The sequence below is a fragment of the Molothrus aeneus genome, chromosome 7, assembly GCF_037042795.1.
Source record: "Molothrus aeneus isolate 106 chromosome 7, BPBGC_Maene_1.0, whole genome shotgun sequence".
NCBI lineage: Eukaryota > Metazoa > Chordata > Aves > Passeriformes > Icteridae > Molothrus > Molothrus aeneus.
The window spans coordinates 21,865,212-21,888,018 of NC_089652.1; the positions used below are offsets into that span (position 1 = coordinate 21,865,212).

Sequence of the window (22,807 nt, forward strand, 5' to 3'; positions counted from 1 at the left end):
ACAGTGAATATGTAGTGTTGCTTATATTTACTTTCAGGCAGGGGAAGTTAACAGAATCAAGTGTGTGAACCTCACACTGCCTGAATGTCCTGTAGTGGACTTAACAATGAGATTCAATTTTCAGTACACTGTCCCTTAAGAGATGTTTAATGAGAAGATCATATGTTTAGATGAATTAGTTATTTTACTTGGTCCTTTTTTTTTTTTGACACTTCACTTGAAGTTCTGATGACACATTTTTATTAGAGCTAAAGAATTTGCACACATGCATAAATCCCAGATTTTGCCTTTATAGGCTTTCAAGTATTAGGAATCACAAATACAGTCTCCGGGGGAATTTAACTTGTGGTCACAAGTCCTAGTTGAGCTTGAGTTAATATTATTCAAAAGGTATACTCACTTAGGAATGTTTGACTATGTTTGAAGTGCTTGCAAGTCACTCCTATATCTTCATATCTTTATGTTTTGAAAACAAAACTTAGAGTTGCAATAATTCAACCATGACTGACAATTTTAGTAAAGGTGTGATTCTTCAAAAGGAAGTAAAAGTTGAATGATCTTATCTGGAATAATCTGTTCTTTAAAATTAGTGGAATAGTATGGGAAACTTCAGATATCCATTTCTTTGATGGTGTGCTTGCTCAGTGAAGCAGACAAACTGAGGTCCACAGGATACTCAGTCTGGCACCTTTCTTGAGCATCAGCATTATTCAGAAAGTTTCTTATTAAAAATAATTTATGCCTGCTTTTAAATAACTAAAGAAAGGTCATTGAGAATATAGAAATTATTCCACTTACAAGTAGAGAGCTCATATTTGTGGTGTTCTTGTGGTATCTATATTATAGATTTAAGAAATCCTAAATTAAAGAAATTGTAACATGTGATCATGGGAAGATTGAATATCACAGGTACAAACCTGTGCAAAGTAGTTTGTCCCATTTGAATTGATTAAATGGTCTTGTTACTTTTAGTAATGTGAGGTATAATCTGCTAAACAGTTTGGACAGCCTTATGTCTCATCTGCTGTTTTTCTTCCATTGTTTCAGTTCTTTGTTTCTGCACCGTATTTTACATCAGACAGCAGTTCATACTACAAAATTTTTAGTGACAAAAATGGTTATAAGCATATTCATTACATCAATGGCTCTGTGGTAAGTCAAGCCAAGTGTTCTACATTGATCTACTGTCCTAAAGGAATTCTACAATATTCAGTAACTTAAATGTCTCCCTACACAGGAGAATGCAATCCAAGTTACAAGTGGAGAATGGGAGGCAATATACATTTTCAGAGTAACAAATGATGCAATGTAAGTGTCATGAAGTAAAAAGGTTGGGAATGTTGTCAGTAAAAGCAACACTTAATAATTTGAACACCATTTGTTAACTTGTCAGATTATAATTAGGTGTAATTTGTTTTTTATCTGAATGCATGCACAACAAATTTGTATGCTAAGGTACTGCATAGGTTTGTAAAAATTATTTACTTATGAAAGATTCTTTGCAAATGGCCCTCAATTTTCTATTTATTTTTATCACCCATCTTAGAGAGGCTTCTTTAAAAACACTAACTTAATCATGTGGCTAACCCTCACACAATTTGCAGTTACTTCTCTTTTTATGATCTCTCATTACTGTATAGATAGAGGCAGCTTAAATAATTGGAGAGATTAGCTCATGAGAATTAAGAAAGAAGTCCTATTTATATGGCTTATGTGTCACTTAATCATAGTCTGAGCAAAGATTTATTAAGATGAAAGGTATATAAGCTTAACTATTCTTCCATCGCATGCAGAAATCTCAAAAAGTCTTAATTAACTTCCAAGACAGCTTTTCATCTTGATGCTCATTCATAGGTCATCACTTTATGGATTATTTATTAACATATAAATGAATTTGCAGTTTCTATTCAAGCAATGAATTTGAAGGCTATCCTGGAAGAAGGAATATTTACAAGTAAGTTTTATTAACATTATCTTAATGATAGTAGGTTATTAGAAGATGTCTCTGGACTTGTCAATAAAACAATTTCATTTCAAGATGTTTAATATGTAATTTCACAAGCTATTTTAACTAAATCTTAACCTCAGATTCTATCTGACAATGGAGAGAAATGCCATCTAACATTTAAGTATACTCTTGGGAGAAAATTGATTTAAAAAACCAAGCATTTATTTTTAAATTAGCTGTTCTGAAAGTACAGGGCTTGCATCCAAGAATATGAGACAGACAAATATAAAGTTAATTTTAGCAAAATAATGATTGCTTTGTTGATTTTTCTCTTAGAATCAGCATTGGAAGTAAACCTATGAGAAAACAATGCATTACTTGCAATTTAAGGAAAGAGAGATGTCAGTATTATACAGCAAGATTCAGTGAACATTCAAAGTATTATGCCTTGATCTGTTATGGTATGTATGGCATGGGACTGAACATATAATCAGTTGTTCTTTGGAATTTATCAGCACTGTAGTTAATGCTGATTACCCAAATGATTTTTGTATGACTCACAGAAATTTCACAATAACCAGGAAAGATTTCCAAAAATAGACTTCCCATGTTCAAAAATGTTGTGATGTTTCAGTAAATACAGATATATTCAGGATTTTTTTTTTTTACTTTTTCAAAAAAAAAAAAAAAAAAAGCTTGGGATTTTGAGAATTTAAAATGAATTAATGAATGTCCTTCATGTCACAAAACAGATTTTAATCCAGCTCATGAAAGCCATGTTTTTTCTTGCAGCAGCCAGAGCAGGATTTAGAAACATATACTGTTTCTCAGTTTATGTGACCAAAGTTAGCTGTGAGAAACTACTTTACTTTGTTTCCCAGTTGAAATAAAGACCTGTGTCAGCCATAAATGTTGGCTGTTTAGCACCTGAGGACATTTTTAATAAATGATCTAAGAAAAATTCAGTTCAAGACATGTGATCATTGAATCCGCTTGCAAGACACAAGTATTAAAGGAAGTCTTAGCTCTTTTGTAATAAATTAGGTGGTTTCAGTGATCTGAGGTTTCATCCACTGCTGTACTCAAAAATCAGTGACATCACAATCTAAAAAAAAGAGGAAAAGGATCCAAGGTTTTCCTTTTGTGTACTTCTTATAAAGTTTACTATTCTTGTGATTCTGCACCGACTGATCAGCTGAAAAGTTCCTTAGAACTTCTGTGGAGGAGAGAACCAAATGTAGCAAATAACAACACCTTTCAATCATTCTTGCACAAAATAGTCAGTAAGGTCATCACCATGTGAAAGGCACTCACCTTCACAAATCCAATGTGACATGTTCTCAGAAGAATGTTTCACATTGTTAGTTTTGCATTCACCTTATGTAATCACATCTCAGGTATTAACTAGATGTCACTCCATCTCTAGGGACAAAGCATTAGTAGATTTAAAGTTGCTTCTATTACATTTGCTGAGCAATGCCAAGTCTTTGTACACACAGAACCTTATGTATTGTAGCAGGGATAGTGACTTATACAGCAGAGAAGATTCAGATTTTTGCATCAGCTTTGAGCTCTTTAACTCCTGCCGGTTATCAATATTAATGTAATACACTCTGCATCACCTAATTCCAGCTTCAAACTGTAAAGTGACTTTTTATCATTCTTTCAACAGGTCCTGGGATTCCCATTTCTACTCTTTTTGAGAACCGTGGTGATAGAGGTACCGCAAGTGTCCTGCCTATTTCTGAGCAATTGGTTTACTCCTTTACCTCCTTTACAGATCAAGGTCTCCTAGTACAATACTTAGGATTGTGATCAAGAAGCCTTTCATCTTGTTTGGTATTAAAACAACTAGTGTCTTTCTAGATATGTTCATGAGTAAAACCCAAATGGGAATGAACACACTGATGCCTTTATCTCAATTCCTGAGTCCAGCACTTTCATAGCATCCTGCTGTTTTTACTGTTTACACAATATAGATAAAAGTAACATGGGCAACTCTTTGTCTACCAAATTTTGAGTCAAACTTTGTAGAAAGCATTATTGTGATTTTCAGAATATTCCTTTTCACATTTGGATGAACACAAGACTTTCTTTTTCACAAGGCAACGCTACCTTAAACAAAAGACAATAGCGTACTATTTAGAGTTTACACTTTGGCCTGTTGTGCTGTACTAATTAGAATTTGGATCAATGACTTCTTCAGCCATCAGTAGAGATGTCAGAGAAGAGCAGAAGCTCTTTCAGATGATCAGTTCAAATAACTGCTTCAGATGAGGTGTAATTATTGATAGAAAGTGTGATCTTCAGCAAGAAATATTCAGAGCCCTTATTATTTAAGTAGCCTCTTAGTGAAGACTGTTTGCAACCAAGCCAAGCAGGAACTTTCTAACTATGAAAATATAAATTGTTCTGCAGTGAATCTTCTCTTTCTGTCCCTTGTTTTTTTTTCCCTAAAAGTTCTTCTCTGACTTTAAGCCTTCAGTTCCTGGAATGTTATGAAAACTAGCATGGTTCTGTATAAACTTCAGAGATCTAGCATCCTCTTCCTTCCCCAACAATCAGTGGAAATGAGCTGGTAGTTGTAATGGTCCTTACAGTTCAGCCAGCGTTGATAACCCACTGTTAACTGAGAGTTGTCAGACCAAAAGACATGCAAAAACATAAGGAGGACAAATGCTAAACTGTTAAACTGACTTAATCTGTGGTGATTCATGTAGAAGTCAGTGAATTGCAACATCACATTATTTAGACTCCAGTAGCAGTTGGTACATCTTATTTTATAACCACTTAAAAATTCTTGCAAATGGAAAAGATAGGTTAACATGTGTATTGCACTTACAGTATACAAACACTGTGTGCTGGAATTTCTTTTGCAGAAGGTTTAAATACAATGCATGCGTGTTTGGTTTTTTTTAATTTAATCAATTTTTATACCTCTGTTTTTTCTGATTCAGTTACCTTTTATGTAAAGGGCCCCTACTATCTTATCAAACTATGCATTGCTTGAAATACAACTAAGTGCTCAACTGCAGTTATGTGTTTCTTAAACTCTCTGCAGCAGAGAACAGTTTCTTGTAATGGATTTTCACCATTGGAGGTTGAAGGATGGAGGTTTCATCATGCCTCTCTCTTCTGTGATGTTATTCTCAGGAATAAAAACAAATTCAGGCTTCTCCTTAAATTCTTCATTACATTTTTAGAATTAATTTTCCTTCAGTTCCTTGCTTTCATAATCTCTTCTGTCGTGCAAAACTATTTTTAGTAAATCCATTTTCATTGCAGTTGGCAGCATTTTGAAACTATATCACCCATGAATTTTAGTAGGAGACAGTTAAACTGACATAGATCAGTTTGGAAGTTCCTTCCACGATGCCTACAATTCAGTTGTGGTAATGGGAAAGTTTCAGGAGTTTTGAGGGGAAGGCTGGAAAAGGGTTCAGCTCAGTTTGCATGAGCATCCAAGAGCAGGATGGTCTTTCAGCCATAAAAAAAACCCACTTGAATCTGCAAAACTTGTCAAGAGTACTTTGAAAGAACGAATTTCAGTATTATATTTCTGGCATGTCCTAAGCACTACCTAGCTCAATATATGTTGAGAGAAGAATACTTCTTGTACTTTTTTGAAAATTTCCAGAAACAAGTAGAAGGGAAAGGTAAAGGAAAAAAGAAAAATCTCCTGCAGTTTTAAAAGGTTCTTTCATTCTGAAAGTGAAGCTAAAAGTCACAGATTTCCATTATGTTTTCAATATTCTTCATCCCGCAATACTCACAGGAAAACACATAAAGAAACAAGAACCAAATTATTAATAATATACAGTTCTGCAATCTGTCCTGTAAGTTAATTAAATTTTAAACAGTAATTTTTAAATTATGTAACTGAATTTGGTCTAAAGCAAGTAAAAAGGAAAAAAATGTTTACTAAGTGAGCAGTAATAAGGACAGTGAGATGGTAAGTCTGGTGTCTTTGTGTAGGAATTAACCTACACAAAGACACCTACTTTGTCCAGTGGTTAAGTGAAGCTTTGCCATAACCCCTTGAGAAATTGAATTTCCTGTATTACCCAGAACCAAGATACTCCCTGATGACCATGTGCTTGACCACACTGCCCAAGGGTCTTGGAGGTTAAACTGATGTTAGTCTGATAGGCAAGAGAGGAGATACCGGAGACACAGGACTGTGTTTTGCACAGAACTATGAATTTTGCATTTCTAGCTCCCCCATTTTACAAAACTGGGATGAGGGATCTGCAGGAGAAAGCTGTTTCCTCTTAACATGCGGGACTCTAACACTCAGAGGCAACATGTGAAATGATTTGCATTGCAAAATGTACATCCTATAAAAATCTAACAAGTATTTGTGCACTGCAATGCCAGTGCTTTTCTTTCATTTAGCTATGTGATCAAGCCCAATTAGAAGTGTCTGAGTGGATTTCATTACTCTACTTGTAAAATTCACAGATTTCCTTTCTGTTCTAATAACACAAAGTAAAAGAATCTTAATTACTGAAGAGAAATTAACAATAAATCAGTTAATAATTCAGGCATTTCTTTTACTTAGAGCTCAAAGTATTGGAAGACAATTGGGAATTGCAGTCTGCTTTGCAAGATATCAGACTGCCAAAAGAAGAAATTAATAAGCTTGAAGTGGATGGTATAAGTAAGAATTACACGTCTTTATTGTGCTTTTTATTCTTACCATTTTAATATTTTGCCTGAATTTTATTATAGTAAATACTGTCTTTCTGTAGAACAGAGTTGTTGGCCTGTCGGATTGGGAAGAGGCCTGGTTCTGCCTTGTTCAATAACAGCTGATTTGTCTATGCCTCAGGTTATCTCTCTGTAAAATAGTAGTTAAAATACATTTGGTTCACAATGCACATTTTTAAAAAATCTTTAATACTATTGGTAAAGATTTTAAATATCGTGTGAAAAACGATATAATATGGTGGTAATAAAATGGGAAATGTAAGATGCTGTTCATGTGTTATGCATTATATTGACTTGCTTGCACTGTTCTTTTCAGTAGTGACTTACCAACAGTATCCCATGGTAATAAATCAGTATAAAGTTTCCAAAACTAATATCTGATAATCTTAAAATGGTTATACTTTTCTAGGCACCTGGAAAAACTGAGAACCTAGACTTTTGTGAAGTAATAATTTAGCATAGCTAAATTGAAGTGTGGGTTTCTTCAAAGCTGTTCTTCAACAGCTCAATATAAACAGTTAATTGCATCAGTTCTGTGATTCACAGTTTGTGCATTGTGTACTGTATGCTGATTCATGTTCATATACTGTTACCCCAGACTCTGGATTATGCCTAGAGGAATCATTTCAACCATTAAGAATCTAATTTTAATTTGTCTTTTCTAGCTTTGTGGTACAAAATGCTTCTACCTCCACAGTTTGATAGATCCAAGAAGTACCCTCTGCTTATTCAGGTGTATGTAACTCTTCCTTTCTTTGAATCTTGTTGTTTCATTAGAAAAAATAAGTTTTCTAATTTAACAAACCTGGGACATTTGCAACATTTTATAAAGTAAAAGCAAAACTACTTAGTTCTGTTTCATTTGTTGCAGTTTTCTCAATGTATTTCTGGAATAGAAATTCATCCCAATGGAGATCGATAAGGATTTTAGTGTTAATCTTAGCATGATAAGGATTACTTTCTCAGAGAAAGAGAAAGGCTAAAATCATTTGGGTTATTCCTTGTAGATCTTAGCCCTGTTGCTTCTTCTGTTTATCATGAGGTAGTCGGAAGTAGTATTGATTTCAGCTTTGCTAATATGAAAAAAATACAAGAGCCTGCTTCATTTTTTAAGATGAAAAGAAAACTAAGCTGTTAAGAGCACTTGACATAATTTATTGCAAGCAGAAAAGCGATAAAAATTGCAGTGGCGAAAAAAGAAAAAATATGGAGAAAGGAGAGCTGAGTGTGTGTAATAAACAATTACATAATTTTTTATTTTATAACCTGTGATGATCCAAAGGTCCAAGAATGCTAAGTATATTTGAAGTTTAGAGTAGAAAAGTCCTGTCCTTGAGGTCAAATGTGTAATTTGCATTAGGCCATTCTCATGAGGAGTGTCTCCGTTTCCTCAGCTATGTGGGGTGTGTTCTGCCCACCCTTCCAACAGCACATGTTATTCCCTACTGAAGCAAATAAGATCTGGGGATAGCCAAAAAGTGTAAGGAACTGTACTTCTTAATCTTGCTTTTTTTTGCATTTGGAATCAAATGCAAAAAAGCAGAAAAGCACCAAAAAAGGATGTTACTCCTAAGGAATTTGGAGAGAGCAAAGAATTGAATCTTTTAGGGATAGCTTTTCCAAGGATTCCCCTTAGGACAAGCAGCTGAAACTGCACCATTTAGTCTAAGCTGAAACTAATTATTTCCCTCACAGATAAGACTTAAATTATTAAAATGGATGTTAGATAGCATAACAAATCTCATAACTACTTGAAAATAGTAGTAGAACTGTTTGTCTACTGAGCTCTCTGAACCACAGTCATGTAGCAAAATACATGTGGAGGACATGTTATCAGTACCAATAGCTATTGTCCAGTGTCCAATAACCATTTATAAATCTGTGATTTGAAAATCTGTGAATTTTCATCCTCAGGTATGGAGGACCTTGCACTCAAAATGTAAAGGCAACCTTTAGCATTAGCTGGATAACCTATCTTGCAAGCAAAGAGGGAATTATTGTTGCTCTGGTGGATGGCAGAGGGACAGCTTATCAAGGTGACAAGATTTTGCATGCAGTATATCGAAGACTTGGAGTCTATGAAGTTGAGGACCAAATCTCAGCAGTTAAGTAAGTAGATTATCTCCCTGTATAGCTGTTGTATTTGCATACCAAGAAGTAGTAAGGTGAAAGAAATATTGAATTCTCAGCCTTTCTTCTGAAGACTGGAGGTCTCCAGGATATAAGACAAAAACACTTGTAAAAATAAAATATTAGTGTTTGCTTGCTGTCAGTGAGGTTTTGTCTGGTATATTAAGTCCATATACCAGTAAGTCCACATTTGGACCTCACCATTTGCATTGCATAAGAGAATCATCAGAGGCTTCATTCCTAAGCCTAAAGAAATACAATTGTCAGTGGTGAAAGTTAAGCCAATTATCCATTTTTCTGAAGTTATTTCCTGTAGGGCAAGCCTGTCTCGGTGACCATAGAGATTAGCCAGAGATCCATAGGGATTTACCTCACTGATTAGCTAAAGGTTAAATGAGAATTCGGTAGCGAAACTGAAACTGACACAAATGTTCTGCAGGTCAATTAGTCACAAACCTGCATTCTGTGCTGTTGTAGGACAGTTAAGCACAGAAAGTACCTGAGGTCCCTTGATAAGTGTTCCCCAACAGCTGCTCCTTTGCATGAAAACACTTGAAAGTGTTCCAGGGGAAACTGATTCCCTATGCAGAGATTTTTGGGAGAAAGTGAAAGATGAGGATTGCCAAGAAAAGATTGTCTTGTTAATTTTACAGATGCAGTAGCACTGCTAAAGTGAGCATTCAAAGAAGGGTTAGTTTGAACCCCACAGAGAAGAGTGCAAGGCAGGAATTTAGCCTAGCCTTTGGTATGGAATTTGGCCCATCAGAGATAGATTGGATAGATTTCAGAGATATTAGAGATAGATAGATAGATAGATAGATAGATAGATAGATAGATAGATAGATAGATAGATAGATAGATAGATATGGACTTCCAGTCTATCTAGATAGATAGACTTCCAGGTGCAACAGTAAATACCCTATTTCCTCCAGACTCCACGAATATACTAGAGTATCTTAGCTGGAAATTGGATGTAGCAACCCAGATTTTCACAGCTTTCTCTGCTTGTTTGAGAGCGCTGCCTGTACTTACAAGTGTGTGTGGGAAGGATATCTGTTCCTTCCTCTTTCTGCTTTGTGATAATTCATTTCTTCCTCAATGTTATAAATATAAATGCACCATTATCCTTTTCAGTGATAAATGAAACAGAATAGCTGTATATCACGCCAAGTTTTTCTATTATTCTGGTTTTTTATCTTGAAAATTTTAGGAGGAGTGGTATACTTCAAAATATAAGAAGAATGTTTCTATATGATTCTGAATCATTACTCAGACATAGAATATCAGAGGGAAACTAAATGGATTCTGCAGTTGCAAAATCTGCTGAGACAGGCCATGAAAAAATGACCTCAGACTTCACATTTCCCAGTTTTCTGTCAGCACCCAGACTAAATTTTTATTCAGTTAAATGTAGTGTGTTCCATCTTCCTGATCTAACACATGGATTAAGATGCATGATTTTTAGAGAGCCTCTATACTCTAGTGGGAAGTTCTTGGAGGGGGCTTTTACTGCAGGTGGAGCCCCAGGGATTATACAGTAATATAACAAAACTAAATAATTTTTTGGCTTTTCTAACTCTGTCCCACCCAGATAGTATCCCACGTTCTGGGTGTTGTCAGCCACTTGCCCTTGTCCTGGTAAATAAGGCTGCTGTGTTTCTGATGTGTATCAAACCTATTGTGTTTATCTGTCACTCTCAATCCTTTGTGGTCTTTTGCCTCATCTTCTCTTCTTTGCTGTTGCTAATATTTCCTTAGAAATACAGTCTCCACACTCTGATTCAGGGTATTTGTAGGAGACCTAATATTTATGGTTCTCTTTGACCTGTTTGACTCTTGAGAGCGTAAGTTTTGCACCTTTTATACATTTCAAACTTATTACCTACTTGGAGCATTAGTAGATGATTCCTTCATTATTATTTTTTATTAAAGTAGCCATAAGACCTTTTTACTTTTCAGGCACATAAAAAACCGCTTATTTCTGCAGGGAATCCCTAATCTCCTCAGAAGTCAATACTGTTCCTGTTGAGAAATCAAAGTATTAACTCACTGTGACATCCGTATATTGGGTATCTTGCACGATAAAGTTTGAATGTTAATGGTAATCCTGCACCACTGGCACTAAAGCAATGAAAATTATCCTCATCCAGTGGAATAAAAATTATTATTATGAAAGTATTGATTTCAGTATTTTCTTTTCTTTCAGGAAAAATTCTTCCTCTTCCCTTTCAACACCTATTGATTGAATAGTTGATGCTTTGTAGAAATCAGGCATGCTATGTTGATTGTCAGTTTGCTGAAATTGGTGGGATGTGTGGAAAAAAAAGTGCAAGAAAAACTATTTTTTGCTAATTTGTTATTGTACTAGCAATTTTTTGTAATAATGCATTTATATCTGTGATTTTATTTTCCACAGAAAATTTGTAGAAATGGGCTTTATTGATGAGAAACGAATAGCAATATGGGGCTGGGTAAGTGTTTGGAGTTTTTAGATCTATCTTTAAATAATCCTGCAGTATAATTTTTTTTTCTTATTATTATTATTATTCCTGGTTCTGTCTTAAGTATATATAAAATTTCTTCTCCAAATATATGATGGTATTGCCAAAGGGGGTGGTTCCTGCGGGTACTTATATACATGCAACTGCAACAGTTCAAGCCCCCAAAAATTAACCTTTGGCAGCTCAAGAGGGAATTTTGAAAAGCTCATATCTAATACATTGTTTGGACTGGAAGTCAAGCCAAATTAAGACATTTTATTTGGCTTTAGTTTTAACTTAGGGACTTACTGCCAAAATTCAAGTATTGTCCTTTCTGATCTGAGTTTAAGATAGTGAGAAAAGTCCTATGACTATCTCTCATCAGAAAATGTGACCCCTGCATCATCCTGAATCACTGTGTACTTGTCTGGCTTTACAATGGTCATCAGGGAGAAATCTGGATCTGAGGGCTTTACAACATTGACAGCTTCACCAAGACATGGAAAAATTAGGCAGTATGGGAGTCATTCCAAATTATTAGCTAGTCTATTTTTCATGTTTGCTTTTATCATGTATTTCTCTTTGTAATGCTCCCAGAACCTTTAATAGCCAGATATATTGCCTCATCTTAGACAGCACGTGAGCAGAGTTGCTAAAAATCTTTCTATGAAGCTTCTACCAACCAATATTTAAGTTACTTTGGTACAGTTACTACTGTAATACCAGAATAAAATGGGTATCATATGGTGAAATTAAATGACACAGATGCTTAGAAGTGAATAATTCTAAAGTGACATTAGGTAATTTAAGGCCTCAAGAAAATATTTTCTTTTTTAAGTCACATCATATTTTCTTTCACCACAGTGTTTCCAGAACCAACTAAGAGCTTGGACACGTTGTATTCCAGTAGTGCATATAATATTAAAATAAAGGCACTACTGCCAAACCTATCAACCTTTTTTTCCAATTTATTTGCAATTTATTATACCATTTCTTAGTCTGTAAGCTTTGAAAGGAGTTGAAAGCTGTTTTCTTATTTGTAGGCTGCAGATTGATGAGTGTGTATGAGCTCGTGCTTTCAGACTCAACAAACTCTTCAAGATGGCAAAAGCTCTTAAATAACTACTAAAGTAATTTGGCTTGTGAACTCTCTCAGCCTGTTACACTGAACATATTTATCGCCCAATCCTAATCCCTTACTTTTTAGCCTTGTGGACTGATTTTTTGAAAGATCAAATGAGCAAATCAGATGAGTTGGAAAAATTCTACTAATTAGTGTTTCTACCACTATATCCCTCACTATCATTCCAAGCTGAAAAGCCAAGAGGATGGACTAAGTTAACTTCTGTACAAAAAAAAAAAAAAAAATCTGCTTATTTCCCTTAGTCTTTCATATACTACTGAAGTAATCTTCAGAATTTTTCATGACACGCCATACTTTTATCCCTTCCTCCATTCCAAAGTAAACAGAAACCCATTATTTTGCAAAGACCTTATATGAGTTTTTCCAACCTCAGTTCCACATCCTGTGGAGAGCCAAACCAAAGGCTTTTTATTTACATTATTTTCCTGTCTCAGCAACTAGCCCCATTCAGTTTCACAGATCTATTCTTATATCCAGGTTTACTTACTGCTTTACCTTTCCTATGGCCGGGAACTTATTCTTCCTTTCTGGGTCCCAGTTTGAGGAATCAGGCCAGAAAATACCAAGAACAGTGACAGGCAGCCATAGGGAAGAATTGCTCCATCCTGAAGTAATGAGTATATTTATTAGTACTGATGACTGGGTCAGTTCAACATGCTGATCTTTAGCAAAACCTAGGTAGTTTGTTAAGGGATGGAAAAAAACCTCTAACTCTTCTTGGAGGTGCACGTTGAAAGGATGAGAGACAATGAAAACAAGCTACCAGAAGGAAAGTTTCTGTTTGGTTTTAGGGGAAAAAATATTACAAAATTGATCACTGTTAAAGCAGATAGAGTGGAGAGGATGTGTACTATGGATGAGACTGCAATCAGTGTCATTTCTGTGTGAAGTTAGTCCTGTTTTGAGCTATAGGCTGCATTAGATTACCGTGAAGGATGCTACAAAATTCAATTTCTCTGTGACTGTAAGTGGTAATGAAAACAGTGATAAACATTGAAGAAGCAGCAAAAAAAAAGAAATTAATTTGTCTAATCTGTCTCACAAGAAATTACATCAGATCCATTTGATATCAATAAATTAATTTCAAAAAACCCTCAACCTTTTGTTATTTTGTCCTCCATGCATGCAAAGCAAATTAGTTCATTTGGAATTAGTTTACATGAGTTTAATTCAGAAAATAGAATGATACTTCACCAGTAATTTTAAACCGTCTGTGATTTCCTCCTAGTCCTATGGTGGCTATGTAACTTCTTTGGCACTTGGATCTGGCAGTGGAGTATTTAAATGTGGAATGGCTGTGGCTCCTGTTTCCAGCTGGGAATATTACGGTATGGAAACTTGTCATAAATACTGACTTGGAAAGCAAGATGTAGCATTTAATGACTTCTTAAATTAAATCATTGCAGGAGACTGGCAATTTGAAACATAAAGACATTCAAATTACCTAGATTTAAAACTTTTAAGACCTTAAGTTTAATGTTTTTCTTGCTGAAAATAACTGAGTACAACTGGCAGTTTGGAACTGATTTTGTCACAAAGAAGGTATGTCTGGATAATTCCATATGCACTTCTAAAACAGTAAGTGTATAAAGCCCTCTCAATAAACTGCTATTAAGGAGTGATCTGCCTTAAAGTCCTATTAAAGCGTTATCACTGAATTCGGAAACAGCTGAACTGATTTATCTGCCAGCAACAGAATCATAGTACATTTCAACTTCTGGAATCAGTATTTCTGATGACTGCAAAGTTGTTTCCAAAAAGCAGTGGAAAAAGTGAAAGACTATTGTGTTCAATATAATATTTTTTAATTTAATACTTTTCCCTCTAAATGTTTCTCAGCCATGCCTGTATTGTTGTACAATATGTACAATACATATTCTTATTTATATTTATGGAATTAGGCTGCAAACTGTTGAGAGGAAACAACACCAAGGCCTTCCTGTGTGAATAAAGCAGGCACATACTCATACTTGCTGACCTGCTAAGCTTTTGGCATGGTGTTAAGGAACCTTAGTGTAAAAAAAAATCATGGCATGAATATTTTCAATGAGTAAAATGTAGCACTTTGAACACATTTACTTAGCATATGGTCGTTTTCTAAGAAGTCTTGGTTATGAGAAAAATTTTTGGTTAAATGGGAAAGATTCCTTCCCTGACTGCTAGCACAGACATTCCTTGTATTTATGGTGTTTTGCAAACAAAGGGGAAAATATTTGTATGACACAGGAAGCATAGTCTTCGTGTTTTCACTGGCATCAAGATTTTTTTAAGGCATTTTTACTCATGATCACAAAATTATTTCTAGAATGCAGGCATAAAGCACTGCTTTCGCAAAAGTCCCTTAATAAAAGACATGTTATAAAAATTTGTCCCAGCATCAAAATTCAAATGAAGTTTTTAAGTTTAAGCAGATTAGACCTGCACCATTGCAATCTCTACATCAGCTGAATTTTCAGGTGGCAATTAAAGAATCTTGCTGAAAACACACTGTAAAATCCAAACAGGCAAATGTACCTCCACTAAGGAAGGAAGGAAACATGAGTCATAAGTTTTGGCAAATAGATCATGTTACCATTAGGTGAACTGTGTTAGGAGTAAAACTACAGGATGTTAGCTCCTTGAGTCTCCAAGTAGTATCAGTATGTCATAGGATGTACTGGCCCCTAGAGCTTCTAAATTCTGTCTAGCCCTCTTTTAGATGCACAGATGAGATTCTGGGCCATAATCTTTTGTCAGAAACTGTCCCACCCCCCTCCATTTTGAGTCAGAGCTGAACAGTTATAAGATGGAAAGGAAGGTTCCATTCAGGGATAATGTATAGTTAAAAGCATTGTATCTGTGACCATTTTATTAAAATTTATTTAAATTCATGTGTTTTTCCTTCCTCAATAATTGACAAGCTGAATCTTCCACTTAGTCATTATAATGCAATTCTGCTGACCTTTGTGGACTTGTTGTAGCTATACTGGTAGTAGAGGGTGGAAAAATTGGCTCAGAATACTGTAGAAATGCCAGCCATTCAGAAAGAGTCTATTTTATTGAAAACTTAAGCCCAATATGGTTGTTTGACACTGTGTTGACAACAGATATTGCACATTTTCTGTTTTCATGGAATGATAAAGGATTTTGATAAAAGATAGGCTACTTAAATTTTTTTGGTACTTATATTACAAATTATCTTCAGAAGCCTTGCTTGGCTGATGTGGGAGACATAGTACATGTCTTTAGCTCTCAGAGGTAGCACATGTAAACGATACATAATAAACTATGGGAACATGAGTATATTGATTCATTTTCTTTTCCTGGGAGGATTCTCATTTCTATTTTTTAACAAAAAGTTTTTCTGATACAGGGTATCAAACTGAACAAGATAGACAATCCCAATTCCTTAATGATTACAATGGCCATCACCTGTCTTTTGAGAGGAAAAGATAACAACTCTTCTTTGTCAGAAAGCCCTGACTTCCTTAAATAAATAAAGTCCTTGTAATTCTGCAGCTTAACTGCTCAATATGTGTCAGTTCCTCCTTCAAGGCAAGGTCATAAAGAAAGTAATCTTCTGGTAGTAGCAGCTGCTGTGTCAGTTTTCCATAAATTTTCATAGCAGCTCCTAGTTAAATTACAAATACCAAGGCAGCTCAAAGAGAGATGTTTCCACTGATTTCTTGATGATGGATACTGTTCAGTTATTCACATTTATTTTGTCAAATCTGTTACCAGTCTTTGTTGTAGTTAGAAAAAGGAATTGAACAGAGACCTGGAAAGCAATGGGCCACCTTTTCATTCATGCCTGCATCTTTTCCTGCTCTCTCTAGTTGCTGCATATATGCATTCAATAGGAAAATGACAACATGCATATCCATATTTACTGTAAATACACATACAAATCCTCATCTCCTCTTTTTAAGGTGTCAGAATTAGTCTGTGTCATCTTTCCACCATGCACTCATATTGGCTCATTGCCTTATTCAACTGGCTTCTGGAGTTCAACCCAACAGCATAAAGCCATATAAATTAATTACCTTTATCCCCAAAACCTAGATGAGTATAAAACCACTATTTCTGCAAAGATGGTTTGGAGAACAGTAAATAATTAGCCTTCATATCTGATTTTTAAAATATGTGAAAATTTGATGTGTTATGAGGAAGCCAAGAACAGACACAGTTAAACATCATTTAATTCCTATGTGTCACTGAAGCCACAAAATATCTTCACTTTCTTTACCTATAGCTTTTTTCTTCTTTAATTTCAGCATCAATCTACACAGAACGATTTATGGGTCTTCCTATAAAGTCCGATAATCTTGAGCACTATAAGGTGAGAATTCTGTTTCTGTGCTGTTCTGCCTTAAATTTGAATAACAATTCTATGGGTAAGTGGAACTGTGACGAAAGAAAGTGGCCCACCAGCTCTCATGGTACAGTCCTGTGGAGGAATGGCTACGTGACAGGGGCTACGTTCTGGACTAAGAATCAGGAGGATGCAGCTAATTTGGGTCTCTGCACTTGCAAAACACTGTGTCCTTGAGCTTAGCTGTAGTACAATAACACGTAGTGAGAGAGACATGAGAAAAGAAAGATGTAACCTCTAAGGTATGAAGAAGAGCTGATACTGTAGTATAGCCAATAAATTGCTTAGCTTGCAGAATATATATGAGCTTATTACTTGTTGTGCATAAAAGTGTGATGCTCTCTTCAATAAACGAAGCTTGCTAAACACTCATATTGAGTGTCCAAGTTTCCCTCACCACGACACAGTCCTTTTGTAGCAAAGCTACTGCCATGAAATTCTTATCTCCATAATTAATTGTAGGTTTGTATTTATAAATCCCAAAAAAGCTAAATGGAAGTCCTTATTTTCTTACTTGGACAAATCATACTGTTCTGCCAGTGCTAAACATTAGCCTAGAAAAGAACTGAAGTGAGAGGGATTAAAATGTTGATGTTAATAAGGTTTTGGTTGGTACTGTTAGCTGAGATATGCAAACTGCTTCATCCAAATTTAGCTCTCTGATAATAAGATCATAAGCATACTAAATGATCAGAGCAGCTTCCCCTACCTAGAACAGTTTGCCATTCTTTTCTTCACATTGATAGGAAGTCTAGTTTCCTCTAGCAGCACACGCCAGCTCTAGATACAGAGAGGCCTGAGTTAACATCCAAGAACTTAGTGGAAACACTTCTGTTAAAGATTTGGATCGTGTTCTGGTACGTATTTCCATCCCAACTCGAAGAACAGAAACACTCGAACCAAACAGCCCTGGTGGAGCTGTCTGGGTCGCCAGGAATTAGAGCATTCTGGGAATGACATGACTAGTGCTGTTCTTTGTATGATTTGGCCCATAGAAAAGACACTAAATATCAAATCTGTTTCTGATAGTGTAGAGACATTTGTGACAGCACAGAAAGCTACCTGCTGCAAGCCAAGCCTTGCACAGGGACCTTCTATGGACAGATATCATCAATATGGTGCAGATTAATATTTTTTCTTCTGCTGGTGCTTTTCAGAACACATGCAAATGATGTAAGAAAAAAACAGTATTTATTTATAGGTATTCCTGTCCTGAAGCCAAAGTCACAGATCACAGATGCACAGAATAATTTAGTTTGAAAAGACTTCTGAGATCATCAGATCCAGCCATTAACCCTACACTGCAAAGTGCACCACAAAACCATGTCCCCAAGTGCCACATCTACACATCTTTAAAATACCTTCCCAGATGGTGACTCAACCACTGCCCTGAGCAGCTTGTTACAATGCCTGACTACCCTTTCCATGAAGAAATTTTTCCTCATATCCAGTCTAAACCTCCTCTGGCATAATTTGAGGCCATTTCCTCTTGTCTGGTTGACTATTGCCTGGGACAAGAGGCCAACCCCCACCTGGCTAAAATATACCTTCAGGGAGTCATAGAGAATGTTAAGGTCCCTCCTGAGCCTCCTCTTCTCCAGGCTGAACACCCTCAGTCATTCCTCAGAAGACTCACTCTTCAGACCCTCCCCAGCTCCATTACCCTTCTCAGGTTACACTCCAGCACCTCAGTGTCTGTGTTGGGCCCAAAACTGAACACAGGATTTGGGGTGCAGCCTCACCAGTGCCCAGTAAGGGGGATGATCACTTCTCTGGTCCTGCTAGCCACACTATTTTTGGTACAGGCGAGGATGGCTCTGGCCTTCTTGGCCACCTGGGGATGCAGTGGCTCATGTTCAGCTGTTTCAACCAATACCCACAGGTCCTTTTCTACCAGAGAGCTTTCCAGCCACCCTTCCACATGGCCCCCAGTGCTGCATAGGGGTGGTTGTGACCCAAGAGCAGGACATGGCACTTTCCCTTGTTGAACCTCAGACAACTAGCTTTGGGTCATTGATCCAGATCGTTCAGATCCCGCTGTAGAGACTGATATATATATATATATATACACACATATACAGCCTTGTACATAGTTTCTATTCTCAGATTGATATGAAGTCACTGCTGTCATGTCAATTCAACCGTTTGTTTTTCTACTAGGTAATGAAAGCCTTTCAGCACTATAAATAAGTGGTTTAAATTAAAGTTGCTGAACTGTTCCTTTTTCCTCTCAACAGAATTCAACTGTGATGGCAAGAGCAAAGAATTTCCAAAATGTAGAGTATCTTCTCATCCATGGAACAGCAGATGGTGAGGTTTGCAAATGGCAGAACAAACACAGAGCCAGAATCACTTTGTTTGAAAAACATTAAGCATCTATCTTTGATTGGGTCAGGACTTAGATCTTTGGTAGATTTCCATATGACCTATCATAAGATGCTTACTCGTTCTTAGTAATGTCAACTGTATCACTTGATAATTAGTGGACACAGCTAAATGCACTATAACTTTATGCTTTGTGGTATTAACATGTTTCAACAGACAATCTCTTTTTTTTTCTTTTCAGATAATGTACATTTTCAGAACTCAGCACAAATTGCAAAAGCTCTGGTTAATGCACAGGTGGATTTCCAGGCAATGGTAAATAATAGACTATTTTTCATTTTGAAAAGTGGTTCATAACTTTATATCTGACATTTGGCACTGTTTTTAACTACCCTGTTCAACTGAACATGCTTCAAAATTTGGCAATTGCTAGTGCATTTGTTATCCTTCATAAAAAGTTCATAAACAACTTCTCAAATTCTTCCCCAAATTATTTTTCCGCTCTTTTTTTTTTTCTTTGCCCTTTGCATGCTAGCAGGATTTTCCTCTTGTCAAGAATAACTTGGAGGCTTTTAAAATGAGCCAGGGAGAAGAATAAGAATTCAGCCTCCTTATAAGTGTTTTTGATACCGGGTAAAAGAGGAAGGTGAAAGAGCTGAGTTCTGGGGCCAAATTGTCACTAGTTATGGAAGAGTCTATCTTGAATTGGACTTGCCTGCCACAGACAAGAAGTGAAACAAGCAAAAAGGGTGTAAGATATCCAAATATATATCCAGAATCAGCAAAAAAAAAGTTCTCTGAAAAACTTGCATGGGATAGCAGGCACAGGCAGAGAGAGAAACACATAGGCAAGAGGTTGCAGGATATAAAGGAGAAATAAACAGGAGAAATGTAGATCTGGTTTATATGCTAACCTCTGCTTCCAAACCTTTTTCTTCAGGGCTAATAACCAAAGTGTTTGCCTGCTATCAAGCATACTGATTTTCTGCCCGAGTCTGGTTTCACAGGGCTATGAACTCCCCAAAAAGGGATAATAGGGGTTTATAGGCCCTTTTGTGTGTTACACATTTTCTGCCTCCTTTGCTGATCTTTAGCAAATCTTGGTTATATCTTAAGTATCTGGAACACTGTATGCAGATGTAGTCATTCTGGTTCAGCTACAGTGGAATGGCAGATATTTCTGAGTTAGCATAATTCATATGTGTGTTTTATTTCCAGATCATCACTTACAAGGTTCATGGCCCTGCTATAAAGCAGATTGTTTTGGATAAACAACATTTAGCTGAAATCTTGTTGCTTAGAGCTCAGTACTTATTCCTAAGCAAGACTCTTACCCTTATTACCCAGGCCATGCAGCAGGCCAAGGGGATTTCATCCCTAGCAGCATCTCAAGGCTCTTTTGCCTGACTTGATACAACTGGCCTCTAAGTACTGAGGCAATAATGCTTACTCTTAAATAACAGAAGGCTTAGAAACTTTTTTTTCAGCAAGAATAAGAATATATTGGGAACTGATGAAAAATAAAATTATCAGGTTCCTCATTTTTCTTGAGCCATCCACTTTCTTATGTGTATCAATAAAATACATTTTTTTTTGTATTTTGTTTGACTCTTGCAGAATTGAAAACATGACATAAGGGGTTTATGTTTTGTTTTTGCTTTTTCTTTCAGTGGTATACTGATCAGAACCATGGAATTCCAGGCCTTTCCAGCAAACATCTCTACACACATATGACCCACTTCCTCAAACAATGCTTTTCTTTGTCAGAATAAGTAGGTTACTCAGAGCATGCTAAGGCATCTGAGACATCTTTGGGAGAATGAAAAGACAGCAGTGCCCAAGTTGTATAGTGTTCAGGTGAATTGATCACAGGAACTTTGAAATTTTAAACTTCATGTTTACATCCACTTTTGATATTGTATATTAGCAAATGTTACGGTAACAAATGTTTTGACACATTTGATATCTTTTGACAGAAGAAATAAAATCAGAATGTAAAGGGTCTTGTGCATCTATTGCTGACTTGCTTACACTTATATTCTGCAGTCCAAGAATGGTGGTTCATTGCAAATGCACACTGTCAGATTAATATGGTTGCATTTGTTAACTAGAACTGTAAAGTGGGAAAGGACAAAGGAAGCACTGCAAGCACCTAATTAGCATTCTAACAAGAACCAGTTTCTCAAAATTGATTTCCAACCTTTTGTAAAGAATCCAAGAAGACATAGGAACACACAATATTTAACACTGAAGTTTGGATACCTATTGACAGTATTGAATGTGTTCAAATTTTATTCAACTCTTATTTGAAACCTTGATTCTGCAAAACTCTCAGTGTTCAGGTTTAAACATGAAAGCAGGACACTCATAATAACTATCATATATCAGTGGGTTTTTCACCTGTATTCAAAGTACGTGAGCCATATTGACCTGTTTTTAATTTCTAATCATCACCTCAGCATTCAAATTGATCTCAGTGTCATTCATCACAGACTGGAGGGGAAGGATCAAAGGATTGTGCAAGCTTTCTTTGTTTTGTTTCTAGTGCAACAATTTTAGGGAGTCTTTAAAAAATGGTGGAAGCTAAAAATTATTGGAATACTTGTATTCTTTTCATTAGTAATTAAATCAGTCCTGTCATAATATAAGAATATTAACAAGATAATTGGCAAGAGATCCATTGTACATTAAACAATTGCTTGGTCATGTGTTTAATTAGTCTACTGCATAAGAACCATGGTCTTTCTGACACAATCTCTGCTATTAGCTTTTGAGAGTGCAAAATAACCTAAAATAGATTGTGTTGCCTTCCCACAAAGCAAGCTGCTTCATAACTCTCAGTCAGAGACCAGTTGCTGCTTCTTTGTGGAAAAGCAAGGGGTTTCATTTGACTTTCTTGACAAAAACATGGGGTTTGGCCAAAATAATTAAAATGTGGAAGTAATTTGCTATGTAACAGCTTCCTTCGTTTGTTAATGGCAATATCAAATCTGATTTTCCACACATGAGAACATTCCTTAGATACATCTTTATGCAAATGTAGTTGCCAAGCTGTTTGTAATGGTTAAATTATACTTTGATGGGAACTCTTCAGAAAACACTCAATTAGTTCAGGTTTTTTTGGAAATGCTGCCAATTACGTGATGTTAATGAGCTTTTTGTTGGTAATGTAATTAAAATTCAACTGCTATAATGGCTAAAGGAAAAAATTATAGCTGTAAGAAAGTTAAAATTAAGCAAATATAACATGAAGTGGGCCTAATTAGATGCTGATTATATGGTCCTATGTGCATTTGCTGCACACAACAGTAGTCTCAGAAATATGGTTATCTTACAAATAAGGAATACAATTCAGTTGAAATAATGAAATTTAATTCTCAATTTGTTCTATTGATACAACACCATGGAAATAATTGTAATCTTGTGGTGAAAGAGAGAAAAATTAAGCTCTTATCTGAGATGCTTATAGGTTTAAAATACCTGAATATGTCAATGAGAACCTAAGTAATTTCCAAAAAAGCATGGTATCAATCACACATAAATATCAATATATTAAGGTCACTTTCAATTTCTTCACCTTTATTTTATTTATTCTATTGAAAAATCATCTAAGTTCTGGAAATCTGGGCAGATAGATTGGCCCTTTGTCGGTACTGTAAGTAATAAAATGATGCAATGTGTTGTCCACACCCTGCCCACAGGTCTCTTGTCTGAAGCTT

At 35.8% G+C, this 22,807-nt stretch overlaps 1 protein-coding gene across 1 annotated transcript in view; it reads left to right on the plus strand.

Annotated features, from left to right (window-relative positions):
* FAP (fibroblast activation protein alpha) overlaps nt 1–21,103 on the plus strand; it is a 36,867-nt gene extending 15,764 nt beyond the window's left edge. Inside the window, exons 13-26 of the mRNA XM_066553312.1 lie at nt 1,048–1,152; nt 1,238–1,308; nt 1,901–1,954; nt 2,285–2,409; nt 3,621–3,668; nt 6,510–6,608; nt 7,324–7,393; nt 8,573–8,767; nt 11,205–11,259; nt 13,641–13,740; nt 16,666–16,730; nt 19,001–19,073; nt 19,330–19,403; nt 20,759–21,103. Of these exons, the coding sequence (XP_066409409.1) occupies nt 1,048–1,152; nt 1,238–1,308; nt 1,901–1,954; nt 2,285–2,409; nt 3,621–3,668; nt 6,510–6,608; nt 7,324–7,393; nt 8,573–8,767; nt 11,205–11,259; nt 13,641–13,740; nt 16,666–16,730; nt 19,001–19,073; nt 19,330–19,403; nt 20,759–20,860 (1,236 nt within the window). The 3' untranslated portion in view covers nt 20,861–21,103. The remainder of the gene's footprint in view (nt 1–1,047; nt 1,153–1,237; nt 1,309–1,900; nt 1,955–2,284; nt 2,410–3,620; nt 3,669–6,509; nt 6,609–7,323; nt 7,394–8,572; nt 8,768–11,204; nt 11,260–13,640; nt 13,741–16,665; nt 16,731–19,000; nt 19,074–19,329; nt 19,404–20,758) is intronic.
* Nucleotides 21,104–22,807: the final 1,704 nt, after the last annotated feature.